The 21,042-nt window shown below is 41.1% G+C and overlaps 1 protein-coding gene across 1 annotated transcript in view; it reads left to right on the top strand.

Moving 5' to 3' along the window:
* The window catches only part of ULK4 (unc-51 like kinase 4), a 572,731-nt gene that overhangs the window by 11,829 nt on the left and 539,860 nt on the right, over nucleotides 1–21,042 (top strand). Inside the window, 9 exon segments of the mRNA XM_030328370.2 lie at nucleotides 481–620; nucleotides 3,246–3,408; nucleotides 5,553–5,654; nucleotides 6,257–6,340; nucleotides 8,361–8,436; nucleotides 12,254–12,346; nucleotides 14,399–14,511; nucleotides 14,668–14,737; nucleotides 16,876–16,972. Of these exon segments, the coding sequence (XP_030184230.1) occupies nucleotides 481–620; nucleotides 3,246–3,408; nucleotides 5,553–5,654; nucleotides 6,257–6,340; nucleotides 8,361–8,436; nucleotides 12,254–12,346; nucleotides 14,399–14,511; nucleotides 14,668–14,737; nucleotides 16,876–16,972 (938 nt within the window).

Raw genomic sequence — 21,042 nt, 5'->3', positions numbered from 1 at the left:
ACGCTGAAGGTGTTGATTTTCTGTTAAGGAAAGGCATCTTTTCTGCCATGCGGTACTTTGTAGAATGCGATCCACCTTTGCACAAGAGTAAATGTGGCTATACTTGGCGTAATGTGCTTTAAATGCACAATTTGGGTTAGTATTGACCACTAATTTTTGCAGCTGTTCAACTCCTGTGGGATCTGGAGTTAGCAGTCACAGCATTAGAGGGATTCTCCCTTCATCCCGCCTGCTTATGTGTGGACCATTCTCCCAGCCCAAGCAGTCATTCTCTGGAAGCTGACTCTGGGGAGTGGATACAGATTCCTCTTAGGGTGCTTGGTCCACTGTGTTCATTCACATGTATATTTCCCCTGCCAGTCTGTCCAGGTATACTGATTTGATTAGTTTTTAAAGCTCAGTATCTCCCTAGCATGGAACCTCCTGGGGGCATTGTGTCATGCTGGTGGGTTAAAATTGGTGGTTTTAATCAACTTGCAGGTGGTTCCCTAGAAATGGTGATTGCTCAAGATGAAAACCTCCCAGAAGATGTTGTGAGAGAATTTGGGGTTGACCTCATTGCTGGATTACATCATCTTCATCAACTTGGCATTCTCTTTTGTGACATTTCTCCGGGCAAGGTAATTCATGGAAGTTTTGATTTCCTAACTGCTCTGTCTTAAGTTACAATGCTTTCTCAAAGGTGTTTTTAATTTTAGACAGAATTTAGATAAAATGTAGAACATCTTGAAATTGACTTACTGTTTTTAAAAAGCATAGTGCCATATTTTAGCTACCTTTTTAGCTACCTGTTGAAGTAGCTTTTAGAATGCAAATTCTCCCCTCCCTTCAGAGTCCTTTGAGTAATTATTATTGCTGCTGAGGTATATTGTGACTGATGAGCTCAGTTTATAAAATAAGAAGCTTAGCTCTTAAATTGTGGTATCTGATTATGAGCCACTATTTTAGTTTGATAATGGCATTTTTGGCTTTGCTTGATTACTGGTATTATGGGTCAAATATCTTCTTTTCTGGTAAAACTAATGATCTGTAACTAAGTGTGCTTTAGTGTAGTAGAGTCATGAAACCTGCTTAGTTTCAGAGTCACAGTTGACCCTAACGTTTAGAAGTTGAGTGAACTTGGGCAAGTTACCCTTTTTCTCTCTCTCTGCCCTAGTAGCTTCTTTGTTTTTGATATGAAGATGGATTATGTACTACATTTAGGTTAAGCTTCTAGGACGTTTTCTGGTGCTTTCGTTCAATGGCATCTATTATTTATAAGTACATATTCTTAGGGATTGTACTTGTTACTGGTTTGAGTTGCTACTTTTCCTTTGTTAAAATGTACATGATGAAATAAAAAGTTGAATATTTCCTTGTTAAACGTTATTATAGACCCTCTGTAAGATAACATATAAAAAATTCCATGAAAACTTTATAATGAGAAGTTCTCATTTGAAATAACTGTATATGTGCCTCAAGTCTACAACCACTTAACTGTGGTCCTAGCCCTGAAAGCAGCTGTAGACAATACTTAAGTGAAAAGGTATAGCTTTGTTTCAATAAAACTTTATGGACACTGACATGTCAGTTACATATAATTTACACGTATCAGGAAACTTATCTTATTTTGATGTTTGGCAACCACTTAGAAATTTAAAGACCACTCTTAGCTCATGCATATATAAAATTTTTTTTTTTTTCAACGTTTATTTATTTTTGGGACAGAGAGAGACAGAGCATGAACGGGGGAGGGGCAGAGAGAGAGGGAGACACAGAATCGGAAACAGGCTCCAGGCTCCGAGCCATCAGCCCAGAGCCTGACGCGGGGCTCGAACTCCCGGACCGCGAGATCGTGACCTGGCTGAAGTCGGACGCTTAACCGACTGCGCCACCCAGGCGCCCCCTTTTTTTTTTTTTTTAAATTTTTTTTTTTTCAACGTTTATTTAAGCTCATGCATATATAAAAACAAGTCCTGGCTGGGCTTTGGCCCAGTGGCTGTACAGCTCCCTGTGAGGGAGTTGTTTTAATGAAGTCTAGTGTTCTATGTAATCTAGGAAATTCACACTGCTTTGTAACATAACCTTTTCTTTTGAGCAGGGGTTGGCAGGGTCGGGCAGCATGACCAATTCTGTAAATGAAGTTTTATTGGAACCCATCTTTTTATTTATGTATTGTCAGTGGGCTGCAGAGTTGAGTAGTCAGGACAAAGATCTTACTTATGGCCTGCAAAGTCTAAAATGTTTATTAACTTAAAAAAAAAATTGCAAAGTGCTGACCCCTGCTGGGGGTTCTCAAAGTGTGCTCCCCAGACCAGCAGTATCCGCATTACTTGGGACTCATTCGAAATGCGGGTTCTTGGGCCCCACCCAGACCTACTGAATCAGAAACTGGGGGTAGGGACTAGCACTTTATCTTAACAGGACCTACAGGGGATTTGGTGCTCAAAAAAATTTAAAAGCCACTGTTGTAGACTACCAGACATCCTTAGTATCTGTGACCAAAAATTAAGGATAGACCTTAAATTGCTTTTAAAAACAAAGATCCACCTGACCTGTTGTGACTACCCAGAAATAGTTTTAATGGCTCTGGGGGACAAGATACAAGTAGTAGACACTGGTGTGGTTTCACCATTCAGCTGGTAACTTCTCATCACAAATTGTGTGAGCACATTTGAGCACTTATCACATGCCAGTCGTTGTTAAAAAAAAACAAACAAAAAACCCTCTGCATGTATAACCTTAGTTAATCCTTAAAACAATCTGAAGGGCAGTAGTCTTTTTCCCATTATACAGGTAAAGAGACTGAGATTTCAAAGGTTAATAAGTTCTCCAGCTCAGGCTGCCAGTAAGTGGTGGATCTAGGCCTAGATCTTTACCTTTGCAACCCTAGTTTTGAACCCTTGAGTAAATAACACGGACAGGTGGGTCTTCACATCCTCCTCCAGCAGTCACCGAGGATCGGTGAGTCTCGATTATTCCACATACGTTGTTCTTCATCTTTCCCCAAAACGTGTGGTTTTCCCCGCTATGGTTATCATGTGTTCATTGTACACATCTGAGAATGGGCAGTTTAGTGTTTAATTCTATTGTTAAAATGTTGGATGTATTTTTCTTTGGCTTCTTGTAAAATTGTATGCGTTTAATTTTTTGAGTTGGGATGAAGCCAGAAAGCCCATGCTCAGAGTTCTTCAGTGAGATTAGGGGAGGTCCTGAAGGAAGTACAAATGGAATTGGATTCTGAACACATTTTTTAATCTTCATAGATACTCTTGGAAGGGCCTGGCACATTGAAGTTCAGTAACTTTGGCTTGGCCAAAGTGGAAGGTGAAAATTTGGAAGAGTTCTTTGCTTTGGTGGCAGCAGAAGAAGGAGGAGGTGATAGTGGGGAAAATGCACTGAAGAAAACCTTAAAAGGTAGAGTCAAAGGTACGTGGAAAGCTTACGGATTGGAACCCTAGTTGTGGGCTGCCCAAGTCGTGTGTTTAGGAGATGCTGTCCAGTCAAAATAATAAATATATTTTTGCCATTTTTGACAGTCAAAATAATATATTGAAAATAATAGGGAGGAGGAGAAGTCTGGATACGGGGACGGCTTTGCCCATGGCCTAATGGGTTTTGCATAGATCCAGTACCATGTGAGGTACAGGGAACCTCGAACAAACCTGCATCCTATCCTTGGCTTCCTGTGTCCCTGACCGCTCATTAGAACATAAGGATGGCCATGTTTCCCTGCTTTCTTCTGTATTCTCAGCACTTAGAACGGTGCCTGGCATACACTAGTGGCTCAATAGATGGTTTTTCAACATTGTTGAGTAGCTGATATTCTGCAATTAGGGAAGATTTTTAGGGTGAATTCTTGGGCGGTGATTTTTGCAGTGACAGGGGATCTGGGAATCCCGGTGCTTGAGGAGAGATTGTGTGAAGCAGTAATTCTTTCGTAATGTTCTCTATGTAAATCTGTCGTTGAACTTAACATGTTAATCATTTTTCTACATTGTCTTTTTACATTCACTTATGAAGGTAGGGACTTCATATTCATTTGTTCATTAGTACATGCATTGATTCGTGTGAAATACATTGCATAAATCAACAAAAATTTAGGCATGTTCTAGATACTGGAAATACGAATGTGAACAAAGGTAAAAGTCCCTGGCCTAACTGAACTTGCATTTCTAGGTGAGGAAGAGAGACAGATGTTCACAATTAACACATATTAATGATGCACCGGTTAAGTGTTGGGCGGGGTGCTTGGGCACATTGGGGGTCTTGCTTAGATTTGCTTTCTCAGGATCTGGCAAAAGTAAAGGCAAATAGGTCTTCTGTACGTGTTTGGTGAATGAGATGAATGTATGCATGAAATGTGATTGTCTAGCCAAAATGTCACATAGGAGAACTTTAAAACCTGAGGACACATGAGGCTGCTGCTGTGGCCGCAGTGGGCCCTTGAGATAGTATTTGCTGGAAGGCTTACCTCAGTAGAATTTTATATTCCAGATGGTTGATGATTGCTCGCTTCATGGAAATAACATTCTCACTGGAAGATGGGAGGGTTTTAGGTAGAGTTCTGGTGGGTGTTCTGCAAGTGGCCCGCTGTGTGACTTGGGGGATGTTAGGGAACCCTCTAAGATTTTGATTTCTCTCATCAGTAAATAAGGGAACTTGCTAGCTCGAGAATTTGCTACATATTTTACTTTTTACATTTTATTTAGAGGGGGGCGGGGGGGGGAGAGCGAAGAGAGAGAGAGAGAGAGAGAGGAGAATATGAATATCCCAATCAGGGTCCTCGCTGTCAGTGCAGAGCCTGAAGTGGGGCTTGAACTCAGGAACTGTGAGATCTTAACCTGAGCCGAAATCAAGAGTCGGACGCTCAACTGACTGAGCCACCCAGTGCCCTAAGAATCCGCAATTTCCATGTTCTACTAAACTTAGGGTAAAGTGTATGTGGCACACCTTAGTGCTAATCATGAAATATTTCCTGTTCTTTTGGATCCATGGTAGGATTGTATCTTCTCCCTGCCAAAGCTAAGGAAATGTGAGCAGGAGTGATGTGAGTTACTTGGAGGTGGGAGTTTTCAGAGCCCGTGTGCAGTGTGCATTCTTTCCCTGTCTTGGTGATGGAGGAGGCATGTCTTGAGATGCAGCCTCTCTCAGCCTGGCTCTTTGACTGTGAGGGTCTGAGCCCAGGGGCTGACCCGTGGTTGACACGTAGTTTGAGTAATAAATAAACATTTGTTGGTAAGCCAGTGGGAATTTGGGATGTTAATGCTGTATAACCCTATTCTAGTCAACATATTATAATCAGAGGTTCTTTTGATTAAGTTGTTAACTTAAAAGAACATACAGAATTGTGCCACACCTCTAACTCAAGTGGATTTCTCAAACCTGTTTGTATTCTTACGTATCCTTGTAAATGAAACCTTGAAATCAGAAAACTTTAAAAAAGGTGAAATGTACATGAAGGTGTGTTTTCTTCCTGTTTTTTTTTTTTTTTTTTGCCTTACCAGGTCCTTTGTAGGTTTGTTTTTGGGATTGTTAAAACTGCCTAACAAAGTTGTTCTTTATACTTTCAGGATCTCTTACATATACAGCACCTGAAATTTTAAGGGGTACTGACTTCTCCATCACCAGTGACCTCTGGTCTTTGGGCTGTCTGCTTTATGAAATGTTTTCAGGTGATTACTTTCTGGTACAGTTTAAATCAGAGCTGGGCACACACAAAAAGATTAAATCTGTAGTTTGTGAGTATTTATCCTGGAAGACATGAAAACTAGCTTTTCTAAATTTTTATATATACTGGTTTTGGCTTGCTTCCCTTTGTATTCCTCCTGTATGCTTGGTGTCTAGGCATATGCCTAGAACCTTTGATATCTACGTCAAGGAACTGTTGACATACAGGTATTTTTCATGATAATCATTTGGAATGTTAACATGTGCCTACTTACTAAAAACTGTGATTATTAGTAGAAATTCTTGTAAAGGTACCTGTGCCTGCGAATTATTCAGATGTGTCCATTGGCCCATACAGCCCTTAGATAATGGTCCACACATAATTAGCATCTTCGTTAGGATGATATGTTTTGAATTACAGAAATAGGAAAATATACAGACAGTGTGCCTCGTCTGTACCAGGCGTTCAATAAGTAGTTATTGCTATATATATTTTTTTCCTGTAAGTTGTGTAGTCCTAAACTATCTATAGTTGAGATTTATTTAGAATTATAGGTTGGTAATAGCAGACTATTGTTTAATTTTACAATTTTTCATGTAATTTCAGGAAGACCTCCATTCTTCTCAGAAAGTTTTTCAGAATTAATTGAAAAGATTTTTTATGCAGATCCTTTGCCACCTGTTCCAAAAGGTAGGATTTTTGGGCACCTGGGTGGCCCAATTGGTTAAGTGTCCAACTTTGGCTCAGATCATGACCTTACGGTTCGTCGGTTTGAGCCCCACATTGGACTCTGTGCTGACAGCTCAGTGTCTGGAGCCTGCTTTGAATTCTTTGTCTCCTTCTCTCTATGCCTCTTCCCTGCTTGTGTGCACGCTCTCTCAAAAAGAAACATTTTAAAAAACCAAAACGTAGGTTTTTTTTTTTTTTATTATAAATGCAGTTAGTTTACATCTGACACTATAAATGTACACTGTTACCCAAAGTCTGTTTTTGGTTCCTAACCCCCAAATTTACATTTTATAAATAGTCCCAAGTTGATATTTTTAGAAATGTTAGCATTCCCTTTGCCTTCTTAAGATAATGGAAAAACACTACTAATAGATTCCTTCATTTAATTATTTTGTGCTCCTATATCAACAGAAGTCTGGTATAAAGATTTTAAAAACTCAAACTTTTGTGTTTCTTGTGAATGTACTATTTACTTACTTTGTACTCATGTTCCTTGTATTTATTTCTGTTTAGTGTTCGAATAGGGAGAAGTCAGGCATTTGTCAGCTCTTTCCTCGATGAATCAGTATGCCCCTGACAAGTTTTTAAAGACTTTAAACTAGATATAATTGTAGTGTCTTAAAATGATTGGAACTTTAATCAAATGGATTTTGATATAACAATCTACCACTAACAATTTTAAGGCAAGACAAAGAAAAAAAACCAAAAGGCCCAAACATAGCATAGGAAGACACTTTAGTATATACCCAAGAAATGTGAATCTTAAGATACACAAATGAAAACAGAACTTGATGAGGAAAACTTTTACAACTAATTAATGGAAAAACTTGGAATACAGAATTCTTTCAAGATTTCAAGGGTCATCCTAAATGAAAAAGCCAAAATGTTACTTTGAAAATAGTCTATACTTCTTTTAAATTTTTTTTTTCAATGTTTTTTATTTATTTTTGGGACAGAGAGAGACAGAGCATGAACGGGGGGAGGGGCAGAGAGAGAGGGAGACACAGAATCGGAAACAGGCTCCAGGCTCCGAGCCATCAGCCCAGAGCCCGACGCGGGGCTCGAACTCATGGACCGCGAGATCGTGACCTGGCTGAAGTCGGACGCTTAACCGACTGCGCCACCCAGGCGCCCCGAAAATAGTCTATACTTCTTAAAGGAAAACAAAACTGCTTACTTTTTCTTTAACTTAAGAATGGTTGATTTCTACAAAATCTATTTCCTGTAATGATGACTTTGGATTATTGTTTTTTTTTGAATACTAGAAGTATTGTTTTGTCATTTAAAGATTTTTAGGCAGGGAGCAGAAATCTGAAAATAGAGGTGTCAAAGATCTGGGCGGGGTATGTCTGGTGGCCCACACTTAATTAGGGATCTTCATCAGACTGTGGCCATTGTGCCCAATAGTGCCCTCTGTTGGATGCCTTTGTCCACTGTCTTCGGGGCCACTTGTACCCACAGACTGATAATTTGTGGTATATTCTAATTGAAAAAGAACTAACATTTACAGACTATTGGAATTGGACAATGTCATTAATATTGTGACATTTTTTTCCTGTTAAAAATCTTTAAAAGAGAGAGGGGGAGAAAAGAGGGATTGCAAGAATTCTTATCACCGTACATTATAAAGCCAAGTTGGTCAAATTAAGAATGCCTCAGAAAATGAGGCATAATTAAAAGTTGAGACAAGGATGTGAATTTGCCAGCCTGGTGATCCTGGCCAGGCTTATTCAGTAAAGAGAAAGTGTAGAGGTTAGTCCAAATTTAGTTTTTGAGATTCATGTTTTTTATGGTCTAGGAAAAAATGTTTTTTATTTTTATGCCTATTCCTCACCCCCATTAAATGGAGGATATAGTTGTTAATGGATTCAATGTTCTCTTAAACGTGTGCTCAAATACTATCACTCTAAAGTTTATGCACGGCTTATATTCATGTACTTACCACTTTCTTTTTTCTTTTTGGGGATCAATTTGTGTATAGATTCTTCTCTTCCTAAAGCTTCTTCAGATTTTATTAATTTGCTTGATGGTTTACTTCAAAAAGATCCTCAGAAAAGGTATGTATGGATAGTATTTTGATATGAATGAGAAGAATCTTTTTCTCCTTTCGTGTACTTCTAAAATAGTACTGTTCTTAATATACACAGAACTTTTAAAATTACCTCTTTAAAAAAATATGAATTTACATTAAGAGTGTTTTCTATTTGCAGGTTTTTTTTTTTTTAAGTTCTTATTTTAGGGGTGCCTGGGTGGCTTAGTCGGTTCAGTGTCCATCTGTTTATTTCGGCTCGGGTCACGATCCTGGGGTTATGGGATTAGCCCTGTGTCAAGCTCTGTGCCGAGCGTGGATCCTGTTTGAATTCCCCCTCTCTCCCTCCCTCCCTCCCCCCCCGCCCACTTGTGCTTTTGCTCTGTCTGAAAAAAAAAAAATTTAGGGGCCCCTGAGTGTCTCAGTTGGTTAAGCGTCTGACTTTGGCTCAGGTCACGATCTCGCAGTTCGTGGGTTCGAGCCCCGTGTTGGGCTCTGTGCGGACAGCTGGGAGCCTGGAGCCTGCTTCGGATTCTGTGTCTCCTTCTCTCTCTGCCCCTCCCTTGCTTGTGTTCTCTCTCTCTCTCAAAAATAAACAAACGTTAAAAAATTAAAAAAAATTAATTGCAGTTAGTTAACAGGTAATGTTAAGTGTACAGGAGAGTGATTCAACACTTCCGTAGTCACCTGGTGCTCATCACGACAGGTGCCATCCCCAGTCCCCATCGCCTAGTTAACCGAGCTCTCCTCTCCTAACCATCAGTGTGTGCTCTGTAGTTAAGAACCTGGTTTGTCTCTCAATCTCTGTTTGCAGGGATTTTTAATCATGAGGAAGGTTTAAAATCCATTTCTCCTTTAATGTATTAAATAGTTGCCTAATTGGTTGACAGATTTCCTTGTAACTTCTTAAGTCCAAGAAGGGCATTGTTTTTCATTGTCGATTTCAGGCTAAGTCTGTCTTACCCTGTTGAACTAGGGATGATACTGTCAAGATATAGTTACTCTAATAACTGCTGAGTGGTATTTTAATATGATGTGTTTTTATGATAATCCTGTCACAATGAGAGTGCAAGTGAGAGGCCAATAGGCACAGCTTGAATTTTCTGGGTTGCAGTAATGGCAGCAAATGAGAAGCCACTGTGGCATGGGATTGTAGAAGGCAGGCGAGGAGTCCGGAGCGGGTCTCCCTGGGTTAGCAGACAAGAACAATTGGTTTCTAGCTCAGATTGTCACTAGGTATCTGGGGCGTAAGGGTGGTTTAGGCAAGTGTTTGGGGTCTCTGCGTCAGGGTGTAACACGAAGAGTCAATTTAATGTAACATAGGAAATCACCCATTCTCCAGCTTTGTTAAATATAGAAAAAAAGTGCAGAAGGAATTGCTAATTCCCCTCATGCTTACAATGGAATACTCTCAGGATTAGCGTTATTTTGTTCTAGTCTTCCAGATTCCTTTTGATAGGGTACACATCTACTTGATTTAGGATGGGTGTCCACATGTCCACATATTTATATCCCTATATTGTATACTTGTTTGCATAAATGATACTGCTCTATAACCTAGTTCTGTCCACTTCTGTCCCTTTTATTTACTTTTTGACAGAGAGAGCACACAAGCACAAACAGGGGAGGGGCAGAAAGAGGAGAGAGAATCCCAGGCAGGCTCAGTGGTGTCAGTGCAGAGCCCGTCGTGGGGCTCAAACTCAAGAACCATGAGATCATGACCTGAGCCCAAATCAAGAGTCAGAAGGTTAGCTGACTGAGTGAGCCACCCAGGCACCCTGAGAGTACTTCCTTTTGTTTTTGTTTTTTTTGTTTTTTTTTAAAATGTATGTTTATTTTTGTGAGCGAATGAGCAGGGGAGGGGTAGAGAGAGACGGAGAGAGAGAATCTCAAGCAGGCTCCACATTGTCAGTACAGAGCCTGATGAGGGGCTCAAACTCACAAACTCTGAGATCATGACCTGAGCTGAAATCAAGAGTGGGACGCTTAACTGACTGAGCCACCCAGGCGCCCCTACGGTACTTCTTGACTTGGAATATCACATACACTGGTACAGTAAATACCCTTTTGTGTATTTGTTATTGTTCCTTTAGGCAGTCACCTCCTTGGAGTTTTCTGACCGTGGGGTTGGTGGCCAGAGGCTTAGAACATGAAACAATTTGGTGCATTTGTTGCCTGCTTGGAAAGTGTGCTGGCGTAGCACCTCCAGAGAGCCCCTTCCCTCCCAGTATTACCTACATCAGACTTTGTTGACCTTCTACGTTTTTGCTAAGCTGACAAAAAAGAAATTTTGCTTCATTGGCAATTTTTATTTCTCTGTTCGTGTTTTTTAGGAGCCCTTTGTGAAAAAGGGATATTATATGTGATTACAGATACCTTCTGTTTCAATTTTGATCAAAGAATTTTTATTTCATTAGGCATTTTGAATAGTCCAATTTTCTTTATTTTGAAATTTTAGTCAGGCTTGGCCATTCTGAGTCCGATGATTATAACTAGAAGCCTCCTCTATTAATAGTAAAAATTAATGCTTTGCAAGTGAGTCTGGCTTTTAGGTACAGCCTAAAGTCTTTAAAAAAATTTTTATTTAAAAATTTTTTTTTTTTCAACGTTTATTTATTTTTGGGACAGAGAGAGACAGAGCATGAACGGGGGAGGGGCAGAGAGAGAGGGAGACACAGAATGGGAAACAGGCTCCAGGCTCTGAGCCATCAACCCAGAGCCTGATGCGGGGCTCGAACTCACGGACCGCGAGATCGTGACCTGGCTGAAGTCGGACGCTTAACCGACTGCGCCACCCAGGCGCCCCCAAAAATTTTTATTTTAGAGAGAGTACACTGCACCAGTGGGGGGAAAGGGCAGAGGCTGGGGCTGGCGAGTGGGCAGAGAAGGAGAATCCCAAGCAGGTTCCATGCTCCTTGTGGATCCTGACGTGGAACCAGACGTGGGACCTGATCCCATAACCCTGGGATCGTGACCTGAGCTGATATCAGGAGTCCGATACCCAACTGACTGCACCACCCAGGCACCCCAGCCGGCGTCAGGTCATTTTAATGTGGGCAAAGTAGCTGGATAACATTTGACTCCTACACAGACGCGTGACTGTGTAAAATCGTGAGGTTGATTTTCTTGTTTATTTCTGAATGAAATTCTAAAAGTGAAGTCCCAAAAATGAAAGTCATGAAACAGGTAGGGTAGTTAGAATAAAGGATGATAGAATTATAGATTGATAATATCTGTTATATTTCCTTAAAAATGTTAAGCTAATGGGGCACCTAGGTGGCTCACGTGGTTGAGCGTCTGACTTGGTCGTGACTTGGGCGCGGGTTGTGACCTCAGGGTTTGAGTTTGAGCCCTGCATCGGGCTTGCTGTTGTCAGCGCAGAAGCCCTCTTTGGATCTTCTGTTCCCCTGTCTGTCTGTCTTTCTCTCTCTCTCTCTGTCTCCCTCCTCTGATCACACTCTCACTTGGGGCGGGGGGGGGGGGGAAGGAACAGTAACTATAATTTAAAAAATGGTAAATAAAATTTTAAGCTAATTATAGGCTCCTTTCATAGACTCTTTTGAGAACCCAAAATGTTTTCATCAGGCTCCATGCAATATGAACCAACACTGAGTTTTTAGACTCTTTCATTCTGTACCATTTAAGGCTTCAGAATTATTTTTTGCATGTTGCTAAGAGATTAATTGTATACTAAAATGCAAGTAAAGTATGAAAGAATTGCGGAGGTACATTTGAATGGAGAAATTTATAAACTATAAAATCTGATATATGTAATTGGGACATGACTTGGGAACTATGCATGGTAAATCACGTGAAAAGAATTTTAACATTTATGTTTTGTCTAGATTAACTTGGGCAGGCCTATTGCAGCATTCATTTTGGAAGGATGCTTTCGTTAGGAGAGATCATGAATCGAGCACTGAGGATTCCATCGTCAGGTAGTGTATAAGCTTACCTTTGGGGGGGGGACGTGGTTATCAGGTGACCATACTGATTACTGTTCTAATAATGCAGCGTCAATGATGTAAATTTGTCTGTTTTCATACTAGGAGAAAATCAAGCATTTGTTCAAGTGTGCTTGAAGAGTTTAGTCATGACCTTACGTGTTTGCAATTTTGCTCATTTTTCCGATCAGTTGTTTCTTCTCCAGTCAGTGATTGAGTATGGTGGTCATTAGTTCTGTTCATCAACTATAACTCACTTCCCACCTTGCAATCACATGGTGGGATCTCCTTCCCCCCTCTTGAGTCAGGCATGGTCACGTGACTTGCTTTGGTTAATGAAATGGGAATAGAAGTGATGTGTGTTCGTTCTGCATAGACGCTTGAAGAGCCAGTATGAGATTGGCCACACTGCTTCCTCCTCATGAGGTAATTGGGAAGACAGTGTCCAAATGGAGTTGCTGTCGGGCTGGGTCTTTAGTGACTGTGATGGGCATAGCTTCCTTGCCAGCCTTTAGTGGCTGTGTGCATGAGGGAGACAGGACATTCTAAGCCACAAGGATTTGTGGGTTGCAGGCTACCACAGCATAACCTAGCTCCTGTCTCATTCTGACTAATATACCTCGTTTTTATTATAAAATCTTCTTAGCCCAGGACACTTAAAAAAGGGATGGCATTAAGAACAAGGTGAGGAGTGGTTGAATCAGGGCCCGATAATTGACCCCCCCCCCCCCCCCCCCCCCCCCCCCCCCCCCCCCCGCCCTGCCCCGGTCAGCTTATTCAGTGGTGAATGGTTGTATGATTCTTGGTTCTCATCTCGGCAAATTCAGCATGTTGGATAGAGAAGGTCTCTCCTAAATATTCTATTTAAGGTCTCTCTCAAACTTGGGTTTCTCTGGTCCAGTGAGACTCAACCACGCTCCTACCATTGTGTTTTGCTCTGTGGGGACTCATAGAAAGCGGGGCTCTGGTCGTGGTCCTCCAGGGTCTGCAAGGCACAGAAGACCTCTGACCTTGGTGTGTCCTCTTCCTTGTTAATCTCTGTGCCTTTGGTTTCTTTTCTTGCCTTATGGCCCTTGCTAGGACTTTTTCAGTAAGGCACTGAATCAGGAGTGATGAAAATGAACCTCTTGGCCTGGTTTCTGCCTTTTGAGATGAAAGCACTCAGCCTTTGACCATTAAGTACGATGAGTTGGAGGTTCATGTAGCTGCCCTTCTTCAGTTCGAATCTGAATTCGATTTTTGAATTTTGTCAGATGCCTTTTTGTATCGGTTGATAAGATCATGTGGTTTTTTTTCTTTAGACTGTGGTTTTCAAATATTGAGCCAGCCTTGTAGTCCCACAATAAGCCCCACTTAGTCGTGGTGTATTATAGGTCTTGTGTCTTGCTGGATGTGTTTGGGGCCAAGTGGCAGGAGGACAGCGAGAGAGGAGGAAAAAGAACAGGACGGTAGGGACTTGTCTCCTGTTCTTAAGATCATAACTCTCTGGCTACAGAAGATGCCCCTCTGTGAGTTCGAGCCACTGGCTAGGAGCTGCTGCTGTTCCCAGCTAGCTGCTGCAGGGTTACCTGGTAGCAGGGATAGAATAAAATGGAAAAAGGAAAAAAAAAATTAAACCATGGCATTTCCTCTGTCCTGACCTATAAGGGGTCCCCTTTCCTGTTTCTTAGAACAGAAATAAAAGGCTTCTCTTAGAGGCTCTTTTGTCTGTACTCAGTGCCTTGGAGTCGAGGCCAGGCAATACTGGAAGGGGAAAAACAAGAGGGAAGTTCACTGCCCGGTTACTGGTACTTATAAACTTAGGGGCTCTGGTTTACCTGCCCGATCTGCCACTTATTTCTCACTGATAAGATTCATAGACGGTACAAAGCTTTGCGTATAGTAAGTGCTCACTTTAGCTACTCAGTGACCATGCTTCTCTAACTCCATGGCTTTGCCAGATGGTACGTGTAATTTCATGAACTTTTCCAACCTCTTGTTCCACACAGAATACTATAGAAAGCTCAAAAATAAGTTTGATTGTGTTGGCTTTCTCCTGTTGAGCAGCGGAAAAGTGATGGAGCATTCTGAGACCCAGGATTCCAAGGAGGTTTTGAAGCCAAGTGGACGAGCCAAGGGGGACAAGAGTGGTCAGCGACCGAGTCACTCTTTCAGACTAGGTGAGCCTTTCCTGGAGCACGTTCTTGCCGCTGAGGGTGCCGTTTCTGAGAAATTCTAGTTTTTGCTACCATTCTCTTTAAATTTCTGCTTGCATCATGCCCTGCTCATGGTATTTTTGGTTCTTTACACGTAATGTTTTTTCTGTCCTGCCACAGAAAATCCAGCTGAGTTGCGGCCTAAAAGTACGGTTGGGGGTCAACCGAATGAGTCCATGTTTCTTCTGAGGTATGTAAGATGACAGCAGTAAGGAACCCCTGCGTGATGACAGTCAGGTCTTCTTAAAGCATCTTTTGTCCTGCTGGCCAACCGTATTCCCCAGAGATAAAGCGCAGGGATGTGAATGCCGAATTCCGTATCAGTCTGCTTTTGAAGTTCGTGTTAAGGGCTGGCCAATGGAATGTTGATGTGGCTGTGCATTTTTAAACGTTTTTAACCAAACCAGGGGTGCCTGGGTGGCTCAACTGGTTAAGCATCTGACTTAGGCTCAGGTCATGATCTCAGAGTTTGTGGGTTCGAGCCTCGCGTCGGGCTCTGTGCTGACAGCTCAGGGCCTGGAGCCTGCTTGGGATTCTGTGTCTCCCTCTCTCTCTGTTCCTCTGCCGGCTTGTGCTTTGTCTGTCTCTCAAAAATAATAAACGTTAGAAAAAAATTTAAAAAAGTTTTTAACCAAACCACCTGTCTTTCCTATTTATAAGGGTTAAAACCTCCTCATTTTTACTTGCCCTTCAAATAGAATTAAATGTGAAATTTCAGCAGTCAAGCTTCTTTATTGAATACTTTGAGGAAAGAACAGGTTGTGTTTTTGTTAATTTTTTTTATATAAAAAATTTTTAGAAAAATGTTTATTTTCGAGAGACAGAAGAGGGGGAGCAGAAGATCTGAAGCAGTTCTGTGCTGACAGCAGAGAGCCCGATGTGGGGCTCAAACTCCCAAACCATGAGATCGTGACCTAAGCCCAAGTTGGATGCTTAATCGATTGAGCCACCCAGGCATGCCATGTTAAATGTTGTTTTATGTGGAGACTTAAATAATGTTTTTTAATACTGTAATCATTGAAGTAATTTTAAAGAGAACAGAATGGCATTTTAATATAATTAAGAGCAATGTATTTAAAATTTTAACATGTAAACGTCAAGTGTTGTGTTTATAGTTTTGGTCCTATACATAAATAGTTTTATTTAATGATGGGTTATAACAATGAACTAAAATTTCATGACTTGTCTTACCCTATGGAAATATAAAGTATATTGAATTTATCTATATACATTCTAGGCATTAATTCAGTTTTTTAAAAAACTTTGTACAATCTTTGGCATATTTCGTGAGTTAAACTACTTGTTTAATGAATGACTAAAAACAGATGAGTGAAAGAGACAAAAATGTAAAAAAAAACCATAAATATAAACATAAAAAAAAAGACCCTAATGATCTCAGTGGAAAAATTTCTTAATATGTGAAAAACTCCAAATCAGAGACCCAGGAGTAATGGAGTTACCCACAGAGTATGACCAGCATTCTTTAATTTCTTAATGTTTGTTTATTTTTGAGAGAAAGAGGCACACACGCAGAGTGTGAGCAGGAGAGGTGCAGAGAGAGGGAGACACAGAATCTGAAGCAGGCTCCAGGCCCTGAGCCATCAGCACAGATCCGGATGCGGGGCTCGAACTTACGAACTGTGAGATCATGACCTGAACTGAAGTCAGATTCTTAACCGACTGAGCCACCCAGGTGCCCCTGACCAGCATTTTTAAGTATAGGAGGAATCATTAAACATAGATACAGATTATAACGTGTTCCTTATCGTAAATAGATACCAAGATGATTTTCCATAACAAACATTTTCTGAAATAGAATTGTAAATATTTTCCATCCTTTGTAGACTGTCTCATCTATATTACTAAGTCAATCCTGCTGATACGAGCAGGCATTTAAAAAAATAATAAAATCAAGAGTGTCTGAGTAGCTTAGTCAGTTGGACATCTGACTCTTCATCTCAGCTCCGGTCTTGATCTTGGGGTCGTGAGTTCAGGCCCTGCATTGGGCTCTGTGCTGGGCATGGGGCCTACTTAAAAAAAAAAAAATAAATAAAATAAAAATAAAAATCAATGTTTTAAGGTTTCTGGTTAAAATAGAAAATACTGTATATAGCATAGGTGCTATAAATAAATAATAAATTAGCCAGGAAACTAGAAATATTTGCAAAAAGGGTGTTGTATAAACAGAAATTAGAGTTTAAATTTATGAGATCACCCAGAATCTTGACATTCTACCATTTTATCGTGAGATGTGTTTTTTCCCAGATAATAGTAAACAGGATAGAGTTTCTGCACTCTGAATAATGTTGACCGGTATGTATTTTCCAGTTCTCGCCCGACTCCGAGAACTAGCAGTGCGGTCGGACTAAGTCCTGGTGAGGATAGGACCCAACATTCACCACAGAAGGCTTCTCCTTTGACCAAGGTGAGCAGGGATGGAATCTTTCTTTCCTTTTCCTTTCTTGCTTTTCTCTCCTTCTTTCTTAGCATAAGGTATGGAGACTCAGAAGAATAGTTCCAAGTTGATGTCCAAACTATGATCGTAATGACAAAATTTGCAATTAAGTCACCTTCTTTATCACTCTCTTTTTCTGGTAAGTACTCCTACGAGAGCATTGTTTCATAGTTATTTTTTTGGTAACAGCCTCAGTAACATCTGATCGACATCCCATTTAATTCACCACTTAGAGTGTATGGGTCGGGGGCTTTGTGCATATTCCCAGGCACGTAGCCACCACCACAGTCATTCTGAGAACACTCGCCTCCCACAGGGACATGCCATCCCTATTCGCAGTCACTCCCGTCCCCTCCGTTTCTCTTCCCTCTCACCCTAGGCAGCCACTAATCTTGCTCTCTTGATAAATTTGTCTCTTCTGGACGTTGCAAATGAATGAAATAACACAATAGGTCCTTTTTTGTGACTGGCTTTTTTCACATAACACAGTGTATCAGTACTGTGTTCCTTTTTGTTGCCAGATAATTGGTTGTATGTACCCCATTTTTCCATTCATCAGTTGGTGGGCATTTGGGTTGTGTTTCCACCTTTTGGCTGTCGTGAGCAATGCCGCTGTGAATGTTTGCCTACAGCGTTTTGAGCGGGCCCGCCTTGAGTTTCGCCTTGTACCTGCAGGAGTGTAATTGTGGCATCGTGTGCGAACTCTGTTAAACCTTCCAAAGAACCGCCAGACTGGTTTTCAAGGCAGCTGGGCCGTTTTACAGTCTCACTAGCGGCGTGTGAGGCTTCCGGTTTTTACCCATCTCTAACGAAACTAGTTACTGTCTTTTTTCCTAATTGTGGTAAGATACATGTTGCGTAGAACTTACCATTTAACTGTTTTTTAGTGGTACAGTTCTGTGATGTTAAGTACATTCCCATTTTTGTGCCACCGTCCTCACTCTCCGTCTCCAGAACTGTTTCATCACCCCACATTGAGACGCTGTGCCCACTGAACAATGGCTCCCCACCTCCTTTCCTCCCAGCCGGGGCAGCCGCTGGTCTACTTCCTGCCTCTGTGCCCGGTGGTCTCCTGTAAGTGGAACCGTACAAAATCAGCCCTTTTGTGTCTGGCCTGTTGCACTTAGCATGATGTGTTCAAGGTCTATCGTGTGCCAGAATTCCATTCCCTTTTCAGGCTGAATGATACTTCGTTGTGTGTAGGTACCGCATTGTGTTTATCCACGCACCCATCTTTGGCCACTCGGGTTGCTTCAGCCTTCGGGCCATTGTGGATAATGCTGCATTATAGCCAGACGAGGAGGTGTGAAATTATACCTAGTTTTGATTTGCATTTCTGATGGCTGATTTTATTGAGCATCTTTTCATGTGCTTATGGGCCATTTGTATATCTCCTTTGAAAGAATGTCTTGTCTTTTTTTTTTTTTTTTTTTTTACATTTTATTTATTTTTGAGAAACAGACAAAGCGTGAGCGGGGGAGGGGCAGAAAGAGAAGGAGACACAGAATCTGAAGCAGGCTTCAGGCTCTGAGCAAGCAGTTGGCACAGAGCCCGACGCGGGGCTCGAACCCACGAACTGTGAGATCATGACCTGAGCTGAAGTCGGATGCTCAACTGACTGAGTCACCCAGGCACGCCTGAAAGAATGTCTTTTCAAATCTTTGCTCATTTATTGAGTTGTAAGGAATTCTTTATGTATTCTAGGTATGTGATTTATAAATCTTCCACTCTGTGGATTCTGTTTTTCTTTTTTAAAAAAAATTTTTTTTTTCAACGTTTATTTATTTTTGGGACAGAGAGAGACAGAGCATGAATGGGGGAGGGGCAGAGAGAGAGGGAGACACAGAATCGGAAACAGGCTCCAGGCTCTGAGCCATCAGCCCAGAGCCCGACGTGGGGCTTGAACTCCCGGACCGTGAGATCGTGACCTGGCTGAAGTCGGACGCTTAACCGACTGCGCCACCCATGCGCCCCATGGATTCTGTTTTTCAGTGGTGTCCTTTGAAGCACGAAAGTGTTTATTTTTATTTATTTATTTTTTATTTGAGAGAGAGAGGGAGAGCAAGAGCACGTACACGTGGGGGAAGAGGGGCAGAGGGAGAGAGAGAACTCCAAGCAGGCTCCATAACTCAGCAGGGAGGCTGTGGGATGACTGTGGCATCATTACCTGACCTGAAGTCAAGGGTCGGCTGCTCACCTGACTAAGCCATCCTGGCACCTGAAGCACAGAAGTTCTTAATTTTGATGTAGTTCAAATTATTTTTTTTGTGTGTGTGTGTTGTTGCTTACGCTTCTGGTGTTGTAATTTAGAAGCCATGGCCTACTCCAAGGTCACAAAAGTTTATGTCTGCGCTTAGCTCTTTAGGTCTTAAATCCATTTGAGTTAATTTTTGTACACGGCATGAGGTAGAGGGTTCAGCTTCATTGTTTGGCGTGTGGATTTCCATTTGTCTCAGCACCATTTGTTGAAAAGACTGTTCTTTCCCAGTTCATTGTCCTGGCGTTCTTGTTGACTATCAATTGGCCGTAAAGGTGAGGTTTATTTCTGGACTCTCTGTTCTGTTGATCTCTGCATCTTTCTTCATGCTCGTCGCATGGTGACTAATTGGCTACTCTTGATCACTGTAGCTTTTTAGTAAGTTTTGAAGTTAGGAGGTATGATTCTTCCAATTTTGTCCTTTTTCAGGGTTGTTTTGGCTACTCTGGGTCCCTTGCATTTCCATGTGAATTTTAGGATCCGTTTGTATGTTAGTTATATGTGAGGGAAAATTGTGTAACAGTACAAATGCATTTTATTTTATTTTATTTATTTTTAGAGCGAGAGTGTGAGTAGGGAAGTGGTGGAGGGAAGAGGGAGAGAATCCTAAGCAGACCCCATGCTCAGTGCTGAGTCCAACCCAGAGCTTGATCCCATGACCTGGGATCATGACCTGAGCTGTTACCAAGAGTTGGATGCTTGACCAACTGAACCACCCGGGTGCCCCCAAAAATGCATTTTGAAATGTAACAGATGTTGAGTCTCTTCTGGCTATGGTTATTGTAGAGGAGTGCACTTAATCGTTTTATTGAGAATAGTCAAGCAGTAATTGTATAAGTAATATATGAGAGTTTATCTTGTATAATTTTTTAAGTGATTTTTTTTATTCAATTACAAAATCTTTATAATTGTAGAAAACTTGGAAAATGTACAAGAGGACAAAGGAAAACTACTGTAACTTTATTATCCAGGGTAACCACTGGTGATATTTTGATATCTCTATTTGAGTCTATACATACATGTTCATTTTCAAACAAGGGAACATAATTTTATGATTGCAGTGTTTGATCACTTACTTTATTCCTGAGAATTATATTTTATTTTGCTGTTGTGAGTGGGTATTTCATTTTTAGACTCTGTTAACTGTGCTTATGTTTCATTTATATATAGGAAATTAATTTTTATATATACATTTCTAATTGGTCTACCTTACTAATTCTTTTATTTAAAAAAAAAATTTTTTTTTTAATGTTTATTTATTTTTGAGACAGAGAGAGACAGAGCATGAATGGGGGAGGGTCAGAGAGAGGGAGACACAGAATCTGTAACAGGCTCCAGGCTCTGAGCTGGCAGCACAGAGCCCGACGTGGGCCTCAAACTCACGGACCGTGAGATCATGACCTGAGCCGAAGTTGGCCGCTTAACCGACTGAGCCACCCAGGCGCCCCACTAATTCTTATAATAATATGTTTTTAGTTCATTCATGTTGACATTTCTTTGAAGTCTTTCTGTCTTAAATGTCCATGCTTTTAAACATTAAATTCTTTGTTTTACCAAGTTCCTCCTTATTCTTCATGTGTTTTTTGATAAGTCTGTTTTCTAAGTTGTAAAGGGGTGGTCTTGTTTCCAAGAACCTAGTTAGCTAATTATTCCTTTAGTCATGCTCTCGCCTCAGTTTTGGAGAATTTCCTCATTTTTCACTTCACTGTTTTGTTTTTTCTGTTTTGTTCTGTTTGTTGGTCAGTGTTTCAGTGGAAGTCCCCCCCCGCCCCCCCGCCCGCAA

Source organism: Lynx canadensis, chromosome C2 (assembly GCF_007474595.2).
Source record: "Lynx canadensis isolate LIC74 chromosome C2, mLynCan4.pri.v2, whole genome shotgun sequence".
NCBI classification, from domain to species: domain Eukaryota; kingdom Metazoa; phylum Chordata; class Mammalia; order Carnivora; family Felidae; genus Lynx; species Lynx canadensis.
Note: the sequence above shows the minus strand (reverse complement) of the source record. Positions and strands in the feature narration are given on the sequence as shown.